The sequence below is a fragment of the Thalia democratica genome, chromosome 1, assembly GCF_965202585.1.
Source record: "Thalia democratica chromosome 1, ktThaDemo2.hap1.1, whole genome shotgun sequence".
Taxonomy (NCBI): Eukaryota; Metazoa; Chordata; class Thaliacea; order Salpida; family Salpidae; genus Thalia; species Thalia democratica.
The window spans coordinates 77,343,045-77,363,857 of NC_139165.1; the positions used below are offsets into that span (position 1 = coordinate 77,343,045).

General features: G+C 28.5%; 1 protein-coding gene across 3 annotated transcripts; it reads right to left on the bottom strand.

The window, feature by feature from the left end:
- Positions 1–1,839: 1,839 nt before the first annotated feature.
- Positions 1,840–19,841, bottom strand: LOC145834031 (MBT domain-containing protein 1-like). 3 transcript variants are annotated; one of them, XR_014369773.1, is made up of 19 exons: positions 19,734–19,841; positions 19,342–19,395; positions 16,721–16,809; positions 16,609–16,640; positions 14,918–15,206; positions 12,955–13,069; positions 12,374–12,478; positions 11,706–11,859; positions 11,058–11,194; positions 9,943–10,055; positions 9,169–9,304; positions 8,141–8,276; positions 6,416–6,585; positions 5,598–5,758; positions 4,554–4,699; positions 4,002–4,130; positions 3,026–3,072; positions 2,495–2,544; positions 1,840–2,152 (listed from the first exon to the last, which is right to left on the bottom strand). XR_014369773.1 is itself a non-coding variant. In XM_082941350.1 (19 exons), exons 1-17 carry the CDS (start codon positions 19,815–19,817, stop codon positions 3,029–3,031), a joined length of 2,094 nt encoding a protein of 697 aa, XP_082797476.1. In that variant the 5' UTR covers positions 19,818–19,841; the 3' UTR covers positions 1,840–2,152; positions 2,499–2,544; positions 3,026–3,028. The 3 variants fall into 3 exon arrangements, 2 of the variants coding, with proteins under 2 accessions (XP_082797476.1, XP_082797489.1); XM_082941350.1 differs by having other exon boundaries at positions 2,499–2,544; XM_082941363.1 differs by lacking the exons at positions 1,840–2,152; positions 2,495–2,544 and adding an exon at positions 2,599–2,646.
- Between the last annotated feature and the right edge of the window lie 972 nt (positions 19,842–20,813).

Here is a 20,813-nt window from a genome sequence, read left to right on the forward strand (position 1 = left end):
AAAAAATAATAGTCACTTATATGCTAGAAATTTTTTGTTTAGTAACTTGTTCAAATAGTAAATTACGCTATATTACGTAGGCTACTCAAGAAAATGAGCAGCAGTTCTTGAGTTCTTAAGAAACTTATATTATTACTTTTTGATTCCTTAAGTAAGTTTAATATGCAATATCCTTTGATTCCTGGAATTATTTTACCGTGTAGAATTTTATGTCTAGCCGTCATGCTTTTGTTCATATATCTCTGAAATTTGGTCGATATCGGCCGTTTTGAGGGTACTGGCTATAAGCTAAAAATTTAAAAACATTTTTCAATCCTTTTAATCTTCAACAACTTTAAACAGAACATATTTGACCTCTCAAATATTAAAGTTAAATTTGACAGACTCGGTTATTTTCAGTAAAAGATGAAAAATATATTCAAAAATTTAACTCAACAGTATGTACTTAAATTTACACGACCCGACAAAATTATCTAAAAATATTTACACATCTCTCGTATTGTTAAAGTTCGGAAGCCTTGTATTCGAGTTGATAAAGCTTTCAGTACGGCCCGGAAAACTCGGCTATATATGTACTTGTCTTACCAGATGATTGTTCCATTGTTGGGTGGATTACAATTAGCTAACTCATCTGCCTACGGAGCATGAAATGATGTAACTTTAATTGAGCTTGGAATTCTTCAATACGTTTTGTTCAGACAGTCAATATATAACTAAAAAATAATGATTTTAGCTCTTTAATTCTATTTCTCTAACAAAATCTTTTTTTTGTAAAATTTTATCAACTTTTTGGGTACAAAAAGGGTAATTAAGTATATCAATTTTTTAAATCTTTAACAGTTTTTCACTATCATAATCTTATTAATTAGACCTATTTTTATACTTAAAATGTACTAGTTTTTTAGTTGTAGCCCTTTCAACATTCTTTTAGAACTTGAATTTTTATGTAAACATTTTTGTTAGAGGTCCGCAAAGCTTACAAACATTAAAAATGCGCTTAATTTTGTAAAAAAAAACCCTGTAAAATTAATTTGCAAAAATATTTTGTAAGCTAAGGTTTATTAAATAAATAGTTTCAACAGTTTAATATTACTTTAAGCTTAAACTTTTAGGTGACCCCACGCAAAAACCCTGGTATAGCTATACATATACCATATACTTAGTATCTTTAACTTAGCAATTGTGGGTAGTTCTTTAATATTTGAATAACTATTAAATAAAATTATTTGAAAAAAACAATGCTGAAGTTTTATGTAACTGGAGATCAATATGTCTAAACCTTATGATTTTAATACTACAAGTTTTTGTCTAACAGAAAGTTTTAAATGCTACTTTGAATTAGTTTTAAAATAAATAAAATTATATACTGATAAGAAATTTTTTGTAAATGATAGATTTTTAGTATCTAATCTAACTTAAAATATTTTTCATGTAAAAACTGTTTAAATATACAAGTTTTAAGTGACTTTTGTTTGAAGTTTTTTGTACCGAAATTGTTAAATTCCGGGTTTTACAACCAACAATTTTTTAGTTTTTTTACAACCTTTTTAATCTTGACCAGGTATAAATTTATTCAATTCAAAGTCTTAATCTATCTATATTGAAAAAATTTAAAATTTAGATTTTAACAAAATTGTTTTTTATTTGTCATCTTTAAGCTCAGTCTCTTTTTAAAATTTCAATACTTAACATTACTTTTTTAATATACAGTTTAACAATAGAAAACAAAAAACAGTTATTCAACCATTAAAATATTTAGTACAGAAATTAAAACAGTTACTATAAGTAGCAACAAAACTGTGTATGAAGTTTTTTATTATAAAAAAAGCAATTTACCTAATTAATTTCAGCTCGACATATACAAAAAGCACAATAACAACAAAAGTACTTATCAAAATCCGTTAACTCAGAAGCAAAATTTTGAACATAATCTTTATAAACTTAAAGGTTTTAAACACAAATTTTAAAGTACAATAATAAAAAAGTACCACTTATATAAGTTGTATTCACAAAAATATTTTCAAACAGATGTATTCAAACACTGTACTAATTAAAAAATATCAATTTAAAAACTTATTAGTACAAATATAACATACACATATCGAGAGGTACAAATCATCCTAGTCATCAAGTAATAAATCGGGTTGTACATCTGTAAGGAAAAAAAAAACTGGGTTGAACTTAAATGAATATTTAGCATGAAATAAATACTAAAAATAAATTACAAACATATCTGGGTAATATTAATGTAGATTTAATTTTTGAAAAGCACAGATTGAATTGCTATTTATTTTTAAAGCTTTTTTAAACTAGTTTATTTTTATAAGTTTTGTTTTAAGCATTCAATATATAAAAAAAAACTGCTACAACTATAGACACTAAAAAATACGTTTATAAATTTAACCTTTCACATTTCAACATCCTTTATTTTACAAACAAAAGATACCGTTGAACAAAAAAAATTATAAATACGACAACTAAAATTTAAACTTACTAACTTTCCACTTGAATTTTTCTGTGCTGCTGTTATTAACAAGTGAAGTTCTAAAAAATATAAGTTTTATCACCAAAAATACGCTGTACTTTGGAAAAGTTGACAAACAAAATTGTATGAAGTAAACATTTTTCTAAGCAAGTATCATGTTGCTAAAAATAAAAAAACAGTAATACAAATTACAATGACAAATGTTTCGATAGCAATATGAAAGAAGTATTTCTTTATATAGTGCCATTAATAAAAAATTCAATAATTTAATTTGGCAACTTCAACCCTGAAGAAATATGTTACCATTTCTAATATCCTAGTACACCAAAGTAATTAAGTTTGTATAGATTCTCTTTAATAAAACTTTATCTTTTATAAAGTATACATACTTTACTAAGGTACTTAGAAAAATTGTTTCCATTTTTCATAACTTCTTAAATTAACTTAATTTATTTAAGTATGTTATTTTTACTTTTTTATCTAGTTTAAAAAGCAATTTATAAAAATTTATATATGTGAAAAGTTAAAATAATATCTAACCAATCATTCAATGAAATCTTGATATTCCTCAGTCATAAAATCTTCATCTGTAATTGTTTAATTGTTTTAACATGATATTTATTTACACTTAAGTTTAAATTGTTAGGTCTTTTTTATGCCTGTTTAATCCCAAGCAGCTTAAAGTTAGTAGACAGGCGTTATTGAACTAATAATTGCAATGATATTTTTTTACAATACTAACAATAAGTGTTTCAGCTAATGGCAAAATTAATACACCATGATGTGTTTTGTGTCAAGTAATTTTTAAAAACAAAAAATTTATATTTCCAGCATAATTAAAAAACAAAACATGCATAATTAAAACTTTAAAAACTGTTTCAAGACTTCAATTTAAGACTAAAAATTTGATAATTTCTTTTTGAAACTTCTTTTAATTTAGTAATATTCAAATGTACAAATGTTTAATACTGCCAGCAAAATGCACACAAAAACTAATTAAATAACGAAGATAAGAAAACTTAAGAAACTATTAAAAAAAAAATTATTAAAAATCATAAATTAACTCAATAAGAAAAGTTGTAGGCAATAAGAAAAAAAGGATAAAAATAACCAAAAATTTGTATTATACATACTTCGATCTTTACAACACTTAATAAAATATCAGGTAACTTAAGCAAACAGTAGTACCCAAGTGTTAATAATTTTAAAATCACCAAAGGTCAATTTTATTCAAAAAAAAAATCGCACTTATCACTCTTTCCAAAACAGGTTAATCTCGTAAGAGGTACGGTTACACTAGAAAGCATTTTAACTTATGCTGCTAAACAAACACAACCACTTTTTAATCCGTTTAATGAATCACAATATAAGAAGTTGTGAATTTTTTTATAACAAATTCATTATTTCTCCTCTAGTAGTTGAGATCTCTTTATTTGTTTTCTAAAAATCTATACATTAAATATAAAAAGTAGTAATTTAAAATTTAAAAAAGTAGTGCAACATTTAAAACACGAACCCAACGAGTTGTTCTTGCCGGCGTTCCTCCTCTTGTTCCTCTTCCTCGGCGACTTGCTCTTGCTCCTCTTCTTCCGCTCCTGCTGCTCACCAGCCTCCTCCTTCTCCACTTCGACCTTGTCTTCTTCGTCTTCGAGAAAACATTATTATGATATGTGTAAATTAATCAGCAGTTTTGGATGCGGGGGTTTTGATCAACGTTTGTTAATGTGCAGTTGTAAGCTTTTTAAAACGTGGAGCCCTTACTGCTCAGGTTCTTTCAGTAAGCTAGTGGTTTGTTCAGAACAAACAGATGAAAAACTTCTTATCATCTTAACCAATGTGGTACTAGTGTTAATTGCCGCTTAATTTATTTTCTTAACTATTTTTGAATTGCATAAAACCCGAGTTACTTTTACCAGTTGGGAGCAATTTCTCAACTTAACAATCATCAAAATATTATTTAAGTGAAAATAAACAAGCCAGCGCTAAACTTTCAAATTACAATAAAATCTATAAACACTCTAAATTATAATCAGTTGAAAACTTAAATTTTTTCACAAAAACAACAAACCGGTGCTGGTGTCGGGTATCTGGAGCTCGTAGCCGAACAGTTCGCACCAGCCGACGGGAAACAGGTGGGCGCAGTTGGCGTCCAGCCACTGGTCGTGGTCGTCCACCCATCCGTCGAAGTGGATTTGCAGCAAGCTTCCCGCCATACTGTTACATGTGTTAGGTATAAAATAATAATGGTATATCAGATACTACTATGTTCTTCCCGCCATACTGCAATGATACCAGATGTTACTGTATTACTACACTACTTTGTAAATGAAATACAAAATTATAAACTTATTAAAATAGTCTTATAAGTATTTAAGGGTAGTTTTTTTCTTTGAAAAATTCTATTGGAGAGAGCCATTGCTTTTTTAGTTCCTTCAAAGGGGGTATTACCCGTCAAAGTGTATCTGCAGCAAGCTTCCCGCCATACTGTTAGTTGATGATGTTACTGTATTACTACAATATTTTGTAAATGAAAAAAAAAAGTTATGAATACTGTTACGTGATTCGTTGATATAAAAATAATATGATATATCAGATACTAATGTGAGTACTACTTTGTACTACTGTGTTCTTTGATACTACTGAGTCTGTTCTTACAATAAACTTACCACCATTCTGCATGGTGTTGCGAAATGAAAACCGAAACAAAAATTATACATGTTATCGGCACTAATTGGTATATGTAAAAATTTGACATACATTTATTAGCATTATAATATCAGAAACTTATCCAAGTAATTTTTATTGACAACAGTTCATATGTGCTTGAGAGTAAGCTTAACATTGTTTTTGTATGGCTTAGAAACAGAGTTTATCTTTAAAGTTGTTGGAGTTTCAAGTGAACGTTTAGTAAGTCAGTACATAAAAGTAGGAGCTCTGTTTCTTTTATTTATTACACGATTAAAGCATATTTTCATGTATCATTTAAACTCAAACCTTCAACAAAGTTTGCTTTAATTGACAAAATCAAAGAGTGTTGAAATTCTTAAGCTAACAAAAGGTTAAGTAATGTCAAAAACTTACAAAAAAAAATTAAAAAACAGCAATTACTTACCACTTGACGACGGTTGCCACGCAAATGAGGTGTGGGTTCAGAAGGTCGACCGCTTCCAGCTTCATGCCCACTTTGAACTGGTGGCAGGGGTTCGAAGTGGGCGTCCTTTCGCACTGGAACAATTTGGACGGCGCCGCAATCGCGTCACAGTGGTCCAGGTACTGCGTGGGATTTGTTTAAACTTAATTTGTTCAAAATAGGTGTCAATTTCATAGTAATTATTTTTGATGATTTAAAGAAATGTAGATAGAGGCTTATTAAGATTTTCAGAAACCAACCTTAATGTAAACTGTATGGGATCCGAAAACTTGACCTTGGTGTTTTTAGTTAAAATTTGTCTTACATGTAACAACAATCATAATAAAAAATTGTGCGGAACTTGATACATTGTAAAAAAAAATTCACGGGGGACTTTTTTGCTTTTCTGTATTTTTTACCATTTTTGTTTATTTAAGTTTAAAAAAAAACGTTCCTCTGTGAAACTTTCTTAAATCGTCTAACAAAAACAAATATTTCTTAAAGATCACTCATATATAAAAACTTCTTAGTTTTATAACACATTTCCCATCAGCTAAATTAAGCTCAAGCATATTCTAAAACCAAACTAGGCCACATATAATTAATCTTTACAAGTTAGAAAATAAAAGTATACAAAATTAGTTCAGATGCGTTAAACAACACACTATACCTTAAAAATATTAAATTTAGACATTAAAAAATCTCAAGTTTTTACTTTAACATCTTAACGTGCACAAACTAACAAACAAAAAAAGTTGAATAACCTTAAAAAGTTAAAAACTGTCAAAATTAAATCATACTTTGGACCACATGAAGTGTCCTGCGCCGTTATTATCGTGGAACTGCTCCGGTCCCTGCACCCTGACGTTGTTTTGGCGGGAATAACCGGCGGGAAACACCGAGGTGGAGGTGTAGTGGTGGATGTAGCACTTGCTCTCCGCGTCCCTCAACACGTCCATGCCGTCGATTCCTGTGTGACGTCATAATTAACGTTTGTGTTGTGCCGCTTACGCGGTAATTGTCTCTTTGTCTCGTTACAGAGATGTTAAAGGGGGGTAAAAGGGATTAGTAAAGTAGATTAGTACAACAATCAAAACAACACTTATATTTTATTTACATAAACTAAACAACACAAAAATACAATTACATCACTCTATACGAGAACTAAAGTTAAACACACAAGAAAACATTAGTTCTTAAATCTAACGTGCTTAAAATGCATCTTAACTTAAAGCACACTTGCCAAAAGCTCTGCCGAAACTGCTACTGCGAGTAAATGAAAGTCAAATTCCGTTTTATAAGCACTAAAACAAATGTAACTCCTAACAATAAAAAATCTTTGTTTTTTCAAAACTGGAAGCACGTCACGAAATCTGCGTAAAACAGTTTACAACATCCGCTTTTAAATAAATTTAGAAAAGCTTGTTTTGAGAAAATTACATATTTATTCACAAGCTTTAAAATATTAAAATGAAATGTTAGTTTCATTACATCTTTTTTATTTTCTTCTTTTCTCTCAAGCGAGTATAATTTAAGAATATCGCGCGTAATTTAGGTTTTTTAGTTTCTACTGCGTTGCAGCAGACTGAAGTCAGTGCAGCTTTTCGCTGCACTTAAGTTTTAATGGTTTCAATCTTGTTGTCGAGTTTATTTCGATTTTAGAACACTTTTTGAGTTTGATTTAAACGTTTAGTTTTTAGTTTCTTTGATTCAAGTATTGTCGTCTTTTAAAAGAATTGATAATTCGATTTATTAGTTTATGTTGTGCAGTATTTTATCATTTTTTCGTGTCGCAATTCCATTGTAAATATAATCATTATCACAGATTCGAACTAAGTTCAAATTACTATAAGTAACTAATTTATTAAACCTTTAGTAAATAGTAAGTAAGTCATATTAGTTTATTTAAGTCAACTATGATTTAAGCGTTATCTTGGGGCATCTACTATACAAGTTAGAGCGCACGTTGCGTTATAAACCAGGCCAATAACATTGTATAAGTAGAACCTGTGATAGCGACAGTGTAGTCATACATGTTTTTATTTATTGTTAGCATTATTTTTACTTCAAAACATGCTTGATACAAGATAGTAGTAGTATAAATATATAATACTTTTGATATATTCATTTTTTTATGCTTCAAAGTTTGTCTCGGGTATAAAAAAGATACGAAAGCATCATTTATTTGGACAAGTACGTTTTATAATTTCGTTGTAATAAATTTAAGCAAATTGACAAAACCTTTATACGTCCTTTCAAATCATTACTCAAACAATAGTAATTTACATCATAGATAACAGTATAGAGCAAAGCATCAAGTTCATAAAAAGAAGTAATTATTAAAATATATGTAGAAAAAAAAACTTAAAACCAAACTCAAAACAATCACAAGCTTATTGAAAACTTACTCGCAGGAAAAACTAAACTAGTTAACAAGTAAAACTAGAAAAATTTTCAAAAAAGTTACTCCGCTAAAAAACTAAAATTTAAAATGTCTATGAAAAAAAAAACTTATAGCAACCCACCGACGATAAAGTACCCGTGTTTGAGGACTTTCATGACGGTGCCGACCCTGATGGTGGACAGCTTGAGCGGGTCGACCGTCTCCAGCTTCATTCCCACCTCGAACTGACCGTGCTTGCTCTTGTCCCACTCCGGTAGCTGTTTCAATTGACACGAGTTAATGACATACTTTTCACTTAAATCAACATGAATTGTTTTCATGAGACTTGTTACTTTTCAACCTATTTCAACACCGGATTTTACCAGTGGGGTCATACGTAGCAAAACAACTCTAAAAACATTAATTTTATTTGTATTATTAAAATACATTAGAATTGATTGTTATGAGTTAATAAAACCTAATTAAGTTTAATGTGATTTTTTGTTCTTAATTCATTTAATAACGGGTTTCGCCTAATGGGGTCATAAGTTGCAAAAGCATTTTACATACCTTAAATTGTAGCTGTTTTATTTAACAAAAAAAGTAAAAAAACCATGAGATACTAAAAAGAGTAGTTCTGGTTTGAAAGTTATTAGATTAACTTTATTTTCAAACAAGTGGAAATTACTAAAAAACAACAAGCATACTAACAGTTTGTATATTATTTACAAACTAATTCTGAAAAACTTAAACTCAAGATGGAAACTGTGTTTGTTCGTTTAAATCCAAAAGAAAAAAAAAAGTAAGATAAATATAGGCGAGTTTATTTCTGTAGTTTTTTTTGATTTATTTTAAAAGCACAAACACAAAATTGTTTAAAAACATTTTAAATACCTTAAATTTTAGTTGTTTTATTTAACAAAAAAAGTAAAAAAAAACCATGAGATACTAAAAAGAGTAGTTCTGGTTTGAAAAGTTATCAGATTAACTTTATTTTCAAACAAGTGGAAATTACTAAAAAACAACAAGCATACTAACAGTTTGTATATTATTTACAAACTAATTCTGAAAAACTTAAACTCAAGATGGAAACTGTGTTTGTTCGGTTAAATCCAAAAGAAAAAAAAGACAAATATAGGCGGATTAGGACAAAACAACATGCATGCTAACGGTGGCGAAGAGCTGCGGAGGCACGTTTTCAACGCCGGGCACGCGCGTGTAGTTCTTCTTAAGCTTCGACTGCATCTTCGTTCCCACCTTGTCGCTCCATCCTATCGGGTGCACCGCCTCCGATTTTATGTGCGTCCTGCGAGTAGAATTGTGAAAAAAAAAAATCTGTATAAGTTGTTCAATTAAGTCAGTTGTCAGCACTATTTAATATTTTTAATAACTTTTGACTTTATGTGCAACCTATACTTAGCATAGTAAAAACAAATTAAAAAACATTTTTATCTTTTCTAGCTTTTAGCTACATTTATTGTCTTAAAATTAATTAAAGGGCTCTTAAAGAGTGCGGCAAAAAAAAAACTGTCATTACATTAGTTGAAAAAACATAATTTAAGTTTACGGATGTGATTCACTGTACTACTAAAAAGTGTTGTTATGTTAGTTAATTTAATCAGTTTCAACTCACCAAAAGTATTTAATAGCTCTTGTCTTTTCAGCCTTTTTTTTGCTGTATAAAAACAAAACAAAAAGAATGTTAGTAACATTTGAGTTTAAATTGTCTTAAATAATCAGGTGGTATAATACGCTTATAAAAACTAATAAACGCATTGATGTTCTGTGTATTCATGCTACTTATTTTTAATAAAAATGTTAAAACACATCAACGAATTAACTCAGAAAACATTAAACCTAGACTGATATAACCACAACCAAGACTTAAACAACGTATGAGGAAAATAAAAACAACATTACAGATAAAAAAGCTGAAAAAGTCACCAAAAATTTTGTTCGTCCGCTTTCTTATCCTCGTACTCCACCCTGATCCTTCCGCCAATGACTTCCCTGACGATTCCGATGCGGCAGTGGTACAGGCAACTGGGATCCATTATCTGCGTTAGTTTATTTAATGATGAAACACTCAGTGTCAAATAAGCAGTATTTTTCTAAATGGTTATAGTATTTTCAGGGTTCCCGCTATTATTTCAAAAAAAATTACCCATAACCGTTTAGTCGGGAAATCTATAAAATATAGCAAATTTATAGGGAAATTATTAAAAAAAAAATTTAAACCTTACAAACATCTTTTTAAGGTACGTTAAGTAAAATATGTCAAAGAAATTCACGAAAATTTGAAAGTTTTTGAGCTCTAATTTAATTTAATTAAGCAAACTTTTGACAGTTGATATTTGAAATTTTAAAAAAGAGAAAAATTTTATCCGCTAGGTGGCGCCATAGAGCCACATTTTAGTACTGGTATTAAGAGTTTTGATAAAAAAATAATTTAATTTTATTATAATGTGTTTTTTTACCAATCGTTGGCTTTCAAATTTCTATCACCAAAACGTCAAAAAAACGTAATTTATAGAGACTTTTACATGTTTTTTAATTTTTCTAGGGATTTTTCAGATTATTGCAAGTTTATAGGGATTTATTGGAAAGTGGGAACCCTGTATATTCAAAATAAAAAGTATAATTTCAAACAAATTCAATTCACTTTTACTGTGGAATTTGGAAGTTATATGAAAAAAAAATTGTGTATGTAAAAGTGTGTTTCTAATTTACAAGTGTAGTCCTTATTGACATTTAGAAAGTTACTTCTACCCTAAGTCTTCTTTTATAACCTTGATATTACTACTTTTATTAATCTTGAAGTAAAATAAATTCACCCTACACAAAATTGTTTTTCTTTTTCGAATCAACGAGTCTCATAATAAGTATACAATAAAAAATATTCTTCAGTTAAGTTTTATTGGTCTTTAATATCTGGTATACCGCTCTTTTTCAAACACAGAAACGTGCATTTAAAAAAATCAATATTTTCACATTTTAGCCTTCACATTCATTAAACACTCTGTAGATAAATAAAACCGTAAGAAATTAATTATTCAAACCTCCAGCCTGCTTCCTATTTTAACAGGACTTGCTAGATGTTCTTGGACGATGTCCTTCCAGTCGATCGGCAGCGTTCTGCATTTTGAGACTACCTCCACCAGAAACGAGTAATCTTCTATCTGGGAGCTGCCCACACCTGTTTTTGTTTTAATTAATTTACTGACAAATAACTGTAACAATAATTAACTTTTTTAAGTATTTGTTACGCACTGGACTTGATAAAAGAGTTTATCTTTATATATCTAGTTGACACTTTTCATGTGATGTTGAAATTGGTAAACACTTGTAGAAAAAAGTATACATAATAAATTTCTGAAAACTTAAAAAAAATGTTGATTTTGAGCATGAAACAAACGCCACAAAATTTTGCAGATCACAAATTAAAAACCTAAAACAGGGGTCGGCAGGTCAAAAAGGAACATTTTTTATGTGCTTTAAAAAACACATTTAAAGATTTTTTTTCGAACAAAAACAATTTAGGCGATAGATTATCCTTTAAAGATAACAGTAATTTTTTATTTTTGTTTTTTTTAAATATTAATATATTAAACTGGATAAAAAAAAATTTAAGTGGCCCGCGGGCCGCAGTTTGCCGGCCCTTGACCTAAAACTTCCGAAAAAATTATAAAATTATAAAAAGAACTGACACCAGGGGGGCAGCATGGGCAGGCCGCCGTTCACCGAGTGACCCACACAATCCACGTTTCCGTCCACGAACAGGTTGACCCAGAAGTCCATCTTTGACTTGTGCTCGGTCCCCAGGTACCTCAGCTTCGCCCTGTACCCTCCCTCCTCGATTATCTGCGCGAATTTACTGAATATCGAACTTGTTTGTTGCCGGGTTCAGCGTGGAGATGTGAAAATATTCTTTATTAGTACGTTATAGCGGAAAAGTTAAATTACGTATGTACGTAAAATTTGTAAAACTTTATTTCGACATTAGGAGTTTACTAATGTTAAGTGTGAAGCAATTATTTCCCGATGACGTAGATACCTTAGACTTAACAAGCTACAAAATCTTATATAACAGATAAAAGTTTTTAAAACCAAGATATTTTACCACAAAATTTAGTTCTATTAGTATAAAAAGGTATTTCATGAAAAAACTTTAGCCTAATGAAGTTCAAATCATGTAAGAAACCACAACTGCAACTTTTCAAACAATATTAAAATCTATTTCCTTACACTTTTTCTAAATAAAATAAACTGTTTATTCGTTATCAGTGTGTCTAACAAAAAGTCCTCTGTATTGTACGTACGTAACTATTAGCCTCTCAGCCGACAAGCTTCAACCAACGTAACTTTCAAAACTGACCTGAGCGATCCAGAAACCTTCCAATTGCTTCGGCGCGTCCATGTTTTTAACTTCCACCATGGCGCCCACCATGCTTCCATTGGACAGCATGTCCCTCAGCACCGCCTGAAAATATTGAGCTTTTTGCCAGGGTAGGTTTTTTGTTCAAAGCACTGTATCAGTACAAGCTATTAGTTATATATACAAGGTTATGGCTAAGTGAGGGAAGTTGTTTTTGGTGTTTGCATGTCAAAAAAAAAAATTTCACTTATCTGGCCAAGTGGTAACCATGTAACACATGTTTAATGCTATTGTGTTTCAGTCGGCATAGCCGGACTATTTTGTTGCAAGTTGCCCGACTTAACGGCGAGCATAAAAAAATTAAGTTTAGTAATTATTGCTATAATATTTGCATCATTTTATATTTTAAAGTTTTTCACAAGTCTTATTTATGCAAACTTTATTAAATGCATTTGTTTCAAAACAGTTCAATAATGTATTGGCACAGTGAGCGTTTAGTATAATTTTTACAAAATTTTTCATTGTTTCACATAGCTTACCCAGGCAAGTTATACTTCACATAAAAAATTTGTTCAACTAACGTATTTGAAATATGACACGGGAGCGGCGATTGCCCTCTTTTCTTCCAAGTAAATGGACCAGTTCCAATTGCTTGCCACCTTCTCTATTATTTCCTTGTCTTTATCAGTTGTCATGCTGTAAGGAGACGACATTTTGATTGTAACAAATATTTATACGTGATGTACATTAACTAATAAAAATTGACAAAGTAATGTTTAGTTTTTTTAACTCACTGATAATCTTTATTTTGCATTTTTAATCTTTACTTATTTCAATTTTAATAGCTTTTTCTGCACTGAACAAACTATAAAAAACTCGATTAATCTTCTTTGAAAAGACAATTTTTATAGGATTTGTGTGAAGTATGTTTAAATAATTTTTATGATAAAGGTTTTTAAAGACATTTCTTTAAATTTGAGACTTCAAACTTTTTTAAGCAAGAGTAAATAGATTAGATAAGAACATTAAAATCAAGTAAAATTTAATTTCATAAAGTATGATTTCTATTCTACTCACTTTTACTGAAATAAAATTATCTTAAAAGAATAACTTTTAAAAATATATAATAAACTGAATACTCGTTTTATACGTTCTCATTCCTCTAATGATTCAATCCTAAATTCTAAAATAAAACTAGTTAGACTTTCTTTTTTATATAGTTTAAAACACAATAAAAATTATAACAAACTAAAAAAATCCAATCAATTACTTAACTTAAAGAAAAAAAAAACTTTTATTTTTATAAATTTTTTCGTTTGTACAGATAACTATTTTTTAACTATAAAGTTTATAGAGACTAATGAAAATAAAACTTTAAATAATATAACTACAAGATCAAACTGTAGAAGTTTTTACCAGATAGGAAATTTTCTAACCGATCACAAACCAAATCAGTAAACATATAACAAACTTCAAGCTTTAAATTTCTTAAAGAAGTAAAGAATACCAGTTCAAGGAAAAAAATATTTTAATTTAATCTGAAAACTTATATCTAGATTTAAACTTTTTAAACAAATACAAATTTAACAAAATATTGTCAGCTTCGATATTTTACCCTTTTATAAAAACAAAACATTTTTCTTTAATCAGGAACAAGAAAAAAATACACCACATCGCTAAAACTTACTTCTAGGTATTAATTCATTCAAAAATAAACAACACCTATAACTAAACTCTATTTTTCTTTAGAATAAATTTGAAACAAACACAAAGCAAACTGTTGTAAATCATACTTACTTACTTTGTACTTTTGTTTGAAAAATGTTTTGATTAACTAGAAAAAAAAAGGTCAAAATAACATATTTTCAAAGTTGGGTACAAAGTACAAAAACAACAAACATTTTCAACACTTCCTCCCTGTCGGACTTGTACTTCGTAAATTACTTTATTTGTTTAAAAATTAAAAATGTCAAAATATTTTCCAGAAGCTCAAGACTTCAGACTTCAAATAAGCTGGAAGAACAAGAGTTTTAACTTGAACATTTAACAGGAGTTAATTAAATGAAATTAAGTTAACATCTAAGTTAAAACAAAGTTGGTTTTAGAAATTGTAATTTTAATTTCCAGGTTCTCATTAAATTTTAATCTTAATTTTGCAATAAAAATACTTTGAATTTAATTTTAATAAAACTTTCATAAAAAAAACTATTAAAAAACTAAACATACTTAAACTTTTATTTAAATGGTACATATATTTACGATATAATGATTTTTATTTTCAATCACAAACCAATTCTATAAACATAGCACAAATTTACAGCTCTATAATTTAATAACACTATCAAAAATATTAAAGTGAAATGTTGAACTGCAAAAACTTATAACTAGATTCATATTTTTTAATGAAACATTAAACTTCGGACAAAAAATAAAAGTAAATAAACAAAACTACATTTACAAAAACTATGAATCTTTTAAAACAAAAATTACAGTTATTATCCTAACAACTATTAAATTAACGCAGATTATAAAAATCAAACAAACATTTTCAGCACTTCCTCCCTGCCCGGCTTGTACTTCCTGATGTAGCTGCTCAGCGGCATGTTCCTGTCCTGCTCCTTCCGCTCCCTCTGCGCGTTATGCGCGTTGGCGTAGCTCTCCGACGGCTTCCTGCCGCGCTGGTAGCCCTGCCGGTGCCGCGCGCTGTACGAGTGCGAGCACGACTTGCTGCAGAAGCGCTTCTTGTTGGCGTAGAACTGCTCCCGCGCCTTCACTATCTCGCAGCACTCGCACCTCGCCATGCCCGGCGGCAGGTCGTCGTTTGGCTTCACGTCTGTTGTGTTGAATGTTCAAGTTAAAAATAAACAAAGTAGAAGATTCAGGTGTTGGATACAGAGAATGTGTTGAATAAGCAGTGAGATATATAATTAAGATACCCTCTACGAGTTTCAGGTTATCATCGGTTTAGTTTGATTTCACTCATGTTGTGATTTAAAAAATACGTTACCCTTTTTTTTTTTTATAAAATGCAGTTTGAGTTTTAGCATTTTTTAAACAACTTAAAACTCAACTTAATACACAATTAAGCGCATTTTGATAAAATATACACTAATTTCTTGCTGTTGGGTCTCACGTTTGTTGTGTTTGGATTAAGATCAGCTATTTAAGATTGAATGATAACTAGATTAATAAGTGTTGACACATGAGCCGAACAGAAAAACTTAGACTAAAATGTTATTGTTTTTCATATAAAAATTTTGTTAATGTTAAATGGCAAAACTGTTCAACACAGAACATTCAAAGTGTAAGAGATGCATTTATAGTAACTTTAGTTGTTCAGCACCCGTATAACTGCTTTTTTTCGTATATTTTAATTCTTTGAAGTATTTATAAAAAACTAAGGTAATTGAACTCACATTTTTCCGGAATAAATTTCCCTGAGATTGTTTGGGGGGACGACGTAGCTATTTTAGCGTCAGGGATGAAAACTAAATTTGACAGAAAAAACAAAAAAAAAAACTTAATCAATTTCAGCAGCTTAATGACATAAGGTGATTTAAAATCTACTTCAACTTACCAGGGTCGAATAAATAAGCTGGCTTGTTGTTGGCAAAGTTTAAGATTTCACGTGGATTGACTGTAGTCACTGGGTGTGATAAAAACAAGAGAACAAAAAAATATGTTTATTTTGAAATTATTTATGACAATAATCTATGCTTAAAAAAAAATTAGTAAGTATTCAAAAACTAATCTATTTTCAACTATTGATTTTTGTTAAACTTTTTTTTTCTTTGAGTTTCAAAATTCAAACTAATATTTTACACTTTAATTTCTTGAATTCAGATGGATATTTTCTTATTCTGACTATTTTCATTAATTTGTACATTTTATGGTATGGTAAGTTTTTTATTTGTCTGATAATACAATTAATAAATTTAAAAAACTAGGGTTACACCTTGTATCAAAAATCCCAAACAATGACAATAAGTGTATTCAGTCATTAAGAACATATATATATATATATATACTCTACAAATAAAATAGAGTACTTTTAAAACTTCATCATTTTACAACTTAGGTACAGATAAATTATATAAGTTTTAAACCAAATACAATTTCAACTTTTAAATACAAATAATTGACTTTAAAAGATTTAATATCAAAAAGTATATGTACATACTTAACCATTTATAGTGTAAAGACTTTTAAACAAATAACTTATAAACTTAACTTACATTTTTTTGTTGAAGGGGTAACTGGTTCGTGTCTGTTGTTAGATAATAACAATCAGCGATTATAATTAACAGTATTTAATACAGATATTTCATGTTGAAATGAAAAACATACTTGTCAGGCACGGAAAAACTCTTTCTGTTTTTGGGATTGTCATCGTACAGCTGGTCGTGGCTCACTTGCACTGTGTTTCGTTTGTCATCCTGCAGTTCATTTATAATTTATGCTTATTTCATTATAAATGGTTAAGGCCATAGGGGGGGGTAGAAGCCATTTTTTGACCAAAAATAACATATAGACTTATATTACAGTAAATTTGATAATCTTTCAGATGCTTTTTTTAGATTTTAAAAATATTTAGTAACTTTTTTTTTATGACCGGTTATATAAAGGGTTGTCTTTATAAAGGGTATATAAAGGTTAACTTTAAAGCCGTTTTTCTCGAGTTTTTAAAAACGGGCTTTAAAATCTATCTTCTCCTTCATTTTTCAAGCAATCTTCTTCAAATTTTCAGGAAATGTTCCTTACATTATGAGAAAAAAACGTTATTTGTGAGTTTTAATAATTTTAAAAAATAAAAATTTTATGACAAAAATTAAAAAAAAAAAGTGATTTTTTATCAAAAAAAAATTTTTTTTTTCAAAAAAAAGGTATTTTTACTTAAAATTTTTTAAAGTCACAAATAACGTTTTTTTGTTATTGTATAAAGAATAGACTGTAAAAGTTTGAAGAAGATTGCTTAAAAAATGAAGGAGGAGATAGATTTTGAATGCATTAGTCTTTTTTTGCCGTTTTAGTTTTTCCTTCCCCATAAGGAACCTGTTATGCGGCCCGACTTTGGCCGGTCATATCTCAAAAACTAATTTGAATTTTTAAAAACGGTAAAAAGCAACTTGAAGCTTAGTAAAAACTCTATAAAATAAGATCAACTTGTAAAAAACATGGCCTACCCCCCCCCCCTATGGCCTTAACCATGTTTCTTTTGACATCCTAAGTAACAGTTCATTTAAAACAGGGCTTCCCACAGTGACCATATGGCACCTTTGGGGCCATAGGCAGCAAATGGGTCAAAGGGAGGGGGGCATGAGGTCTAATCTGAAACTAAATATTCTGGAGTTGATGATGAAGAGCAAAAAAGGTCTTAGGCGTATTTAAAGGTAGTTTTAAAACTTATATTAGATATTATGTATACATTTCAGAAATTTAAGAGGGCCATAAGCAGTAAAAGGAAAACAATTTTAGACATATTAAATATTATTTTTTTGAGAAATAATTTCTGAGTGGCCAATAGCTTTTTTTATCTCTTCAAAAGGGGTCTTATGAAAAAAAGTTTGGGAAACTCTGAATAAAGTTAGCTGTATTTTGTTTGTTATCTTATATAACAATTTGTTGAAGCTTATGTATTTTATTGTAATAAATAATAAAAAAAAATTAACAATATCACGGTTGACACTGGTTTTTGAGAAATTTCTTCCAGTTTTTCTGAATTTGTTCCAGATTTTTCAAAATACATTTTTTGGGTCTATTTTTATTTTAAAGATAAGTTTAAGGTTAAAAACTGTATTAAGTAGTATAAGAACATTCAAAAGGTTCTGTAAAGCTACATAATACATACTTAAGGCCATAGGGGGGTAAAACTTTTTTTTACAAAAATTTACCTTGGTTTTTATATAAAAGCTTTAATTACAAGCTATAAGCCAGTTTTTATAGAATTGAAAAATATCATTTAACTTTTGAGATATATTATTTTTTGTAAAAATTACGGATACAAATGTATGGACCACACATTTTTTGTGATTAATTTTCTTGAAAATTTTAAAAATCACTAAAAATCTATCTTCTCCTTTATTTTTCAAGCAATCTTCTTCAAATTGTCAGGAAATGTTCCTTACATTATAAGAAAAAAAATGTTACTTATGAATTTTGATAGTTCAAAAAAAATATGACAAAAATTTAAAATAAAAGTCACTTTTTTTCAAAAAAAAAATATTACTTGATTATTTTTTAATTCACAAGTAACATTTTTTTTTATTGTATAAAGATTAGACTGTGAAAGTTTGAAGAAGATTGCTTGAAAAATGTAAGAGATAGATTTTAAATAAAATAGTCTTCTTTTGCTGTTTTAGCTTTCCCTTCTCATAGGGAATCTATTATGCGGCCCAACTTTGACAAGTCATATCTCAAAAAAAAATTCGAATATTTTAAAACCATAAAAAGCATTTTAAAGCTTAGAAAAAATTCTATAAAATAAGATCAACTTGTAAGAAACATTGCTTTAATTACTATAAGTAAACTTTAAAATAAATATATTTTTTTATTTAATTTTAATTATCTAGTAGTTCCGTTCCTACTTGATATGTATTAAAGAAAAAGTTAACAATTTTAGATATACACTTTTTATTTTGCAAAAACATATTCTAAGAAGATAGAAAAAATGCAAACATTTAAGGTTAAATTTTAAAATAACATTAACACTGATTTTTGTTCATCTAAATTAATCTTTATTGTTAAGGATTTTTTTTTTTTGAATTAAACACCCTTTTGTATAAATACAAAGAATTAAGATAAAAAATATTGCTATTGTTAAAGTTTTTTATATACTACCTGAAAAATAATTAACTTACTTTTAATCAACTTATTAAAACCGTAAAAATCTATCTATATATCTATATAAATATAAATATATTATATAATGCCAACCATATTCTATAACTAAAAGAGCAAAACCAACTTACATTCAAGTAGGCATCATAATATGTTTTTTCCCCATAACCAACATATGACTTTACCTGTTTTAAATCAAAATCATAATAACTTCTAAAAAAAAAAAATTGAGCACAGCCGTTTAGTTTAACTTGTTCAAACTAAGTATTGAATAAGCTTGGTATGTTTTATTGTGTTTGGTAACAAATTGTCCTTCATAAAAAGTGATACATTTTCTTTAAATAAAGTAATAATTTTTTTGAAGCTAAAACTGTATAAATTTTGTAATTAAGTAACAGTTTATGAGAACATTAAAATGTCAAGTTTTACTTTTTTAAATATATAACTAACTGACTAAAATTGCTATTCATAACACACTTGAAATTTTGATTCAAAGATACTAGTACGCTTAACAGTAACTAACTATTTCACAGGTAACTCCATGGTTTATGTTTTGTTTCTCATCATAAAATAAAACTTTTGAACCCTCATCATAAGGTTTGTCCATTGTTTAATTTTATACAGTATTTCTAAATTAGTTAGGCTTTTTATTTTTATGTATATATGATAAACTTTAAATAACAATTTTTTTATGCAGTGTATATGAATGACAAGAAGTTTTTCAAAAAAAAGAGTTTTACTACAAGTAAAATGTTACTACAGATAAAATAAACTGTTAGTCAATTGTTAAAATTAAATCCTTATTTTTAAGTAATTTTCTAGTATTTTTAAGTAAGTATCATTGTAATTTGCTTAAGGTTCTAGAAAATTAAAACTGTGCTATATGGGAGGTACTGAAGTAAATTAAATATAAACAAAGCTAAAAGATACTTTAGTTAGCTAAATTTAATTTAGCATATTTTATAGTCCCATAATGACAAAATCTAACAGATGAATGAAGTTCTAATTTATCAAATAAGTTTATATTTCAACTAATATCTTGCAACAACTAAATAACTAGTTTGCTGGAAAACAAATGAAAATATAAAAAATCAACAGGGTTGCCACTCTTTGATTCGAAAAATTTCAGCCTGAGTTTCATGCTTTAGTCAACCTGAGTTCATGAAAAAATTCAAATATATAACTAGTTTGAGCTTTAAGCTAAAAAATTAACACAATGACTTAATTATTGCACAATTTTAAACTGTTATAAAAACTGTTGATCCATATTTATAAAGTAAACTTGGCTCTTAACTAAACGGATCTACGACATTTATAGTTTGATCAAGCCTGTTGGTTCCATCACTCCAAGAATGTATGGCTTACCAAAAATATATAATAAAGATGTTCCTTTGAGACTAATCTTGTCATAGTGAACTCTGCTCAACATAAGTTAGTGAAATTTCTTAATGACCAACTATATTTATATTAAATCATTTCTCTTCTTATATTTTAAAAGATTCATTTTTTTTTGCTGATCAAATAACAAGTATTAATTAAAATAATACATTCATGGCTTATTTTGATGTCAAGAGTCTATTCACAAATGTACAGCTAGATGAAG

Bases quoted from the DNA above. Each gene is read 5' to 3' on its own strand.
- LOC145834031 (XM_082941350.1), bottom strand. From the start codon at position 19,817: ATGGACAAACCTTATGATGAGGGTTCAAAAGTTTTATTTTATGATGAG. The intron at 4,700-5,597 runs GTAAGTAATTGC...CACATGTAACAG, and splicing joins GTGGCAACCGTCGTCAAGTG to TATGGCGGGAAGCTTGCTGC. The intron at 4,131-4,553 runs GTTTGTTGTTTT...GTTTTCTCGAAG, and splicing joins GATACCCGACACCAGCACCG to ACGAAGAAGACAAGGTCGAA.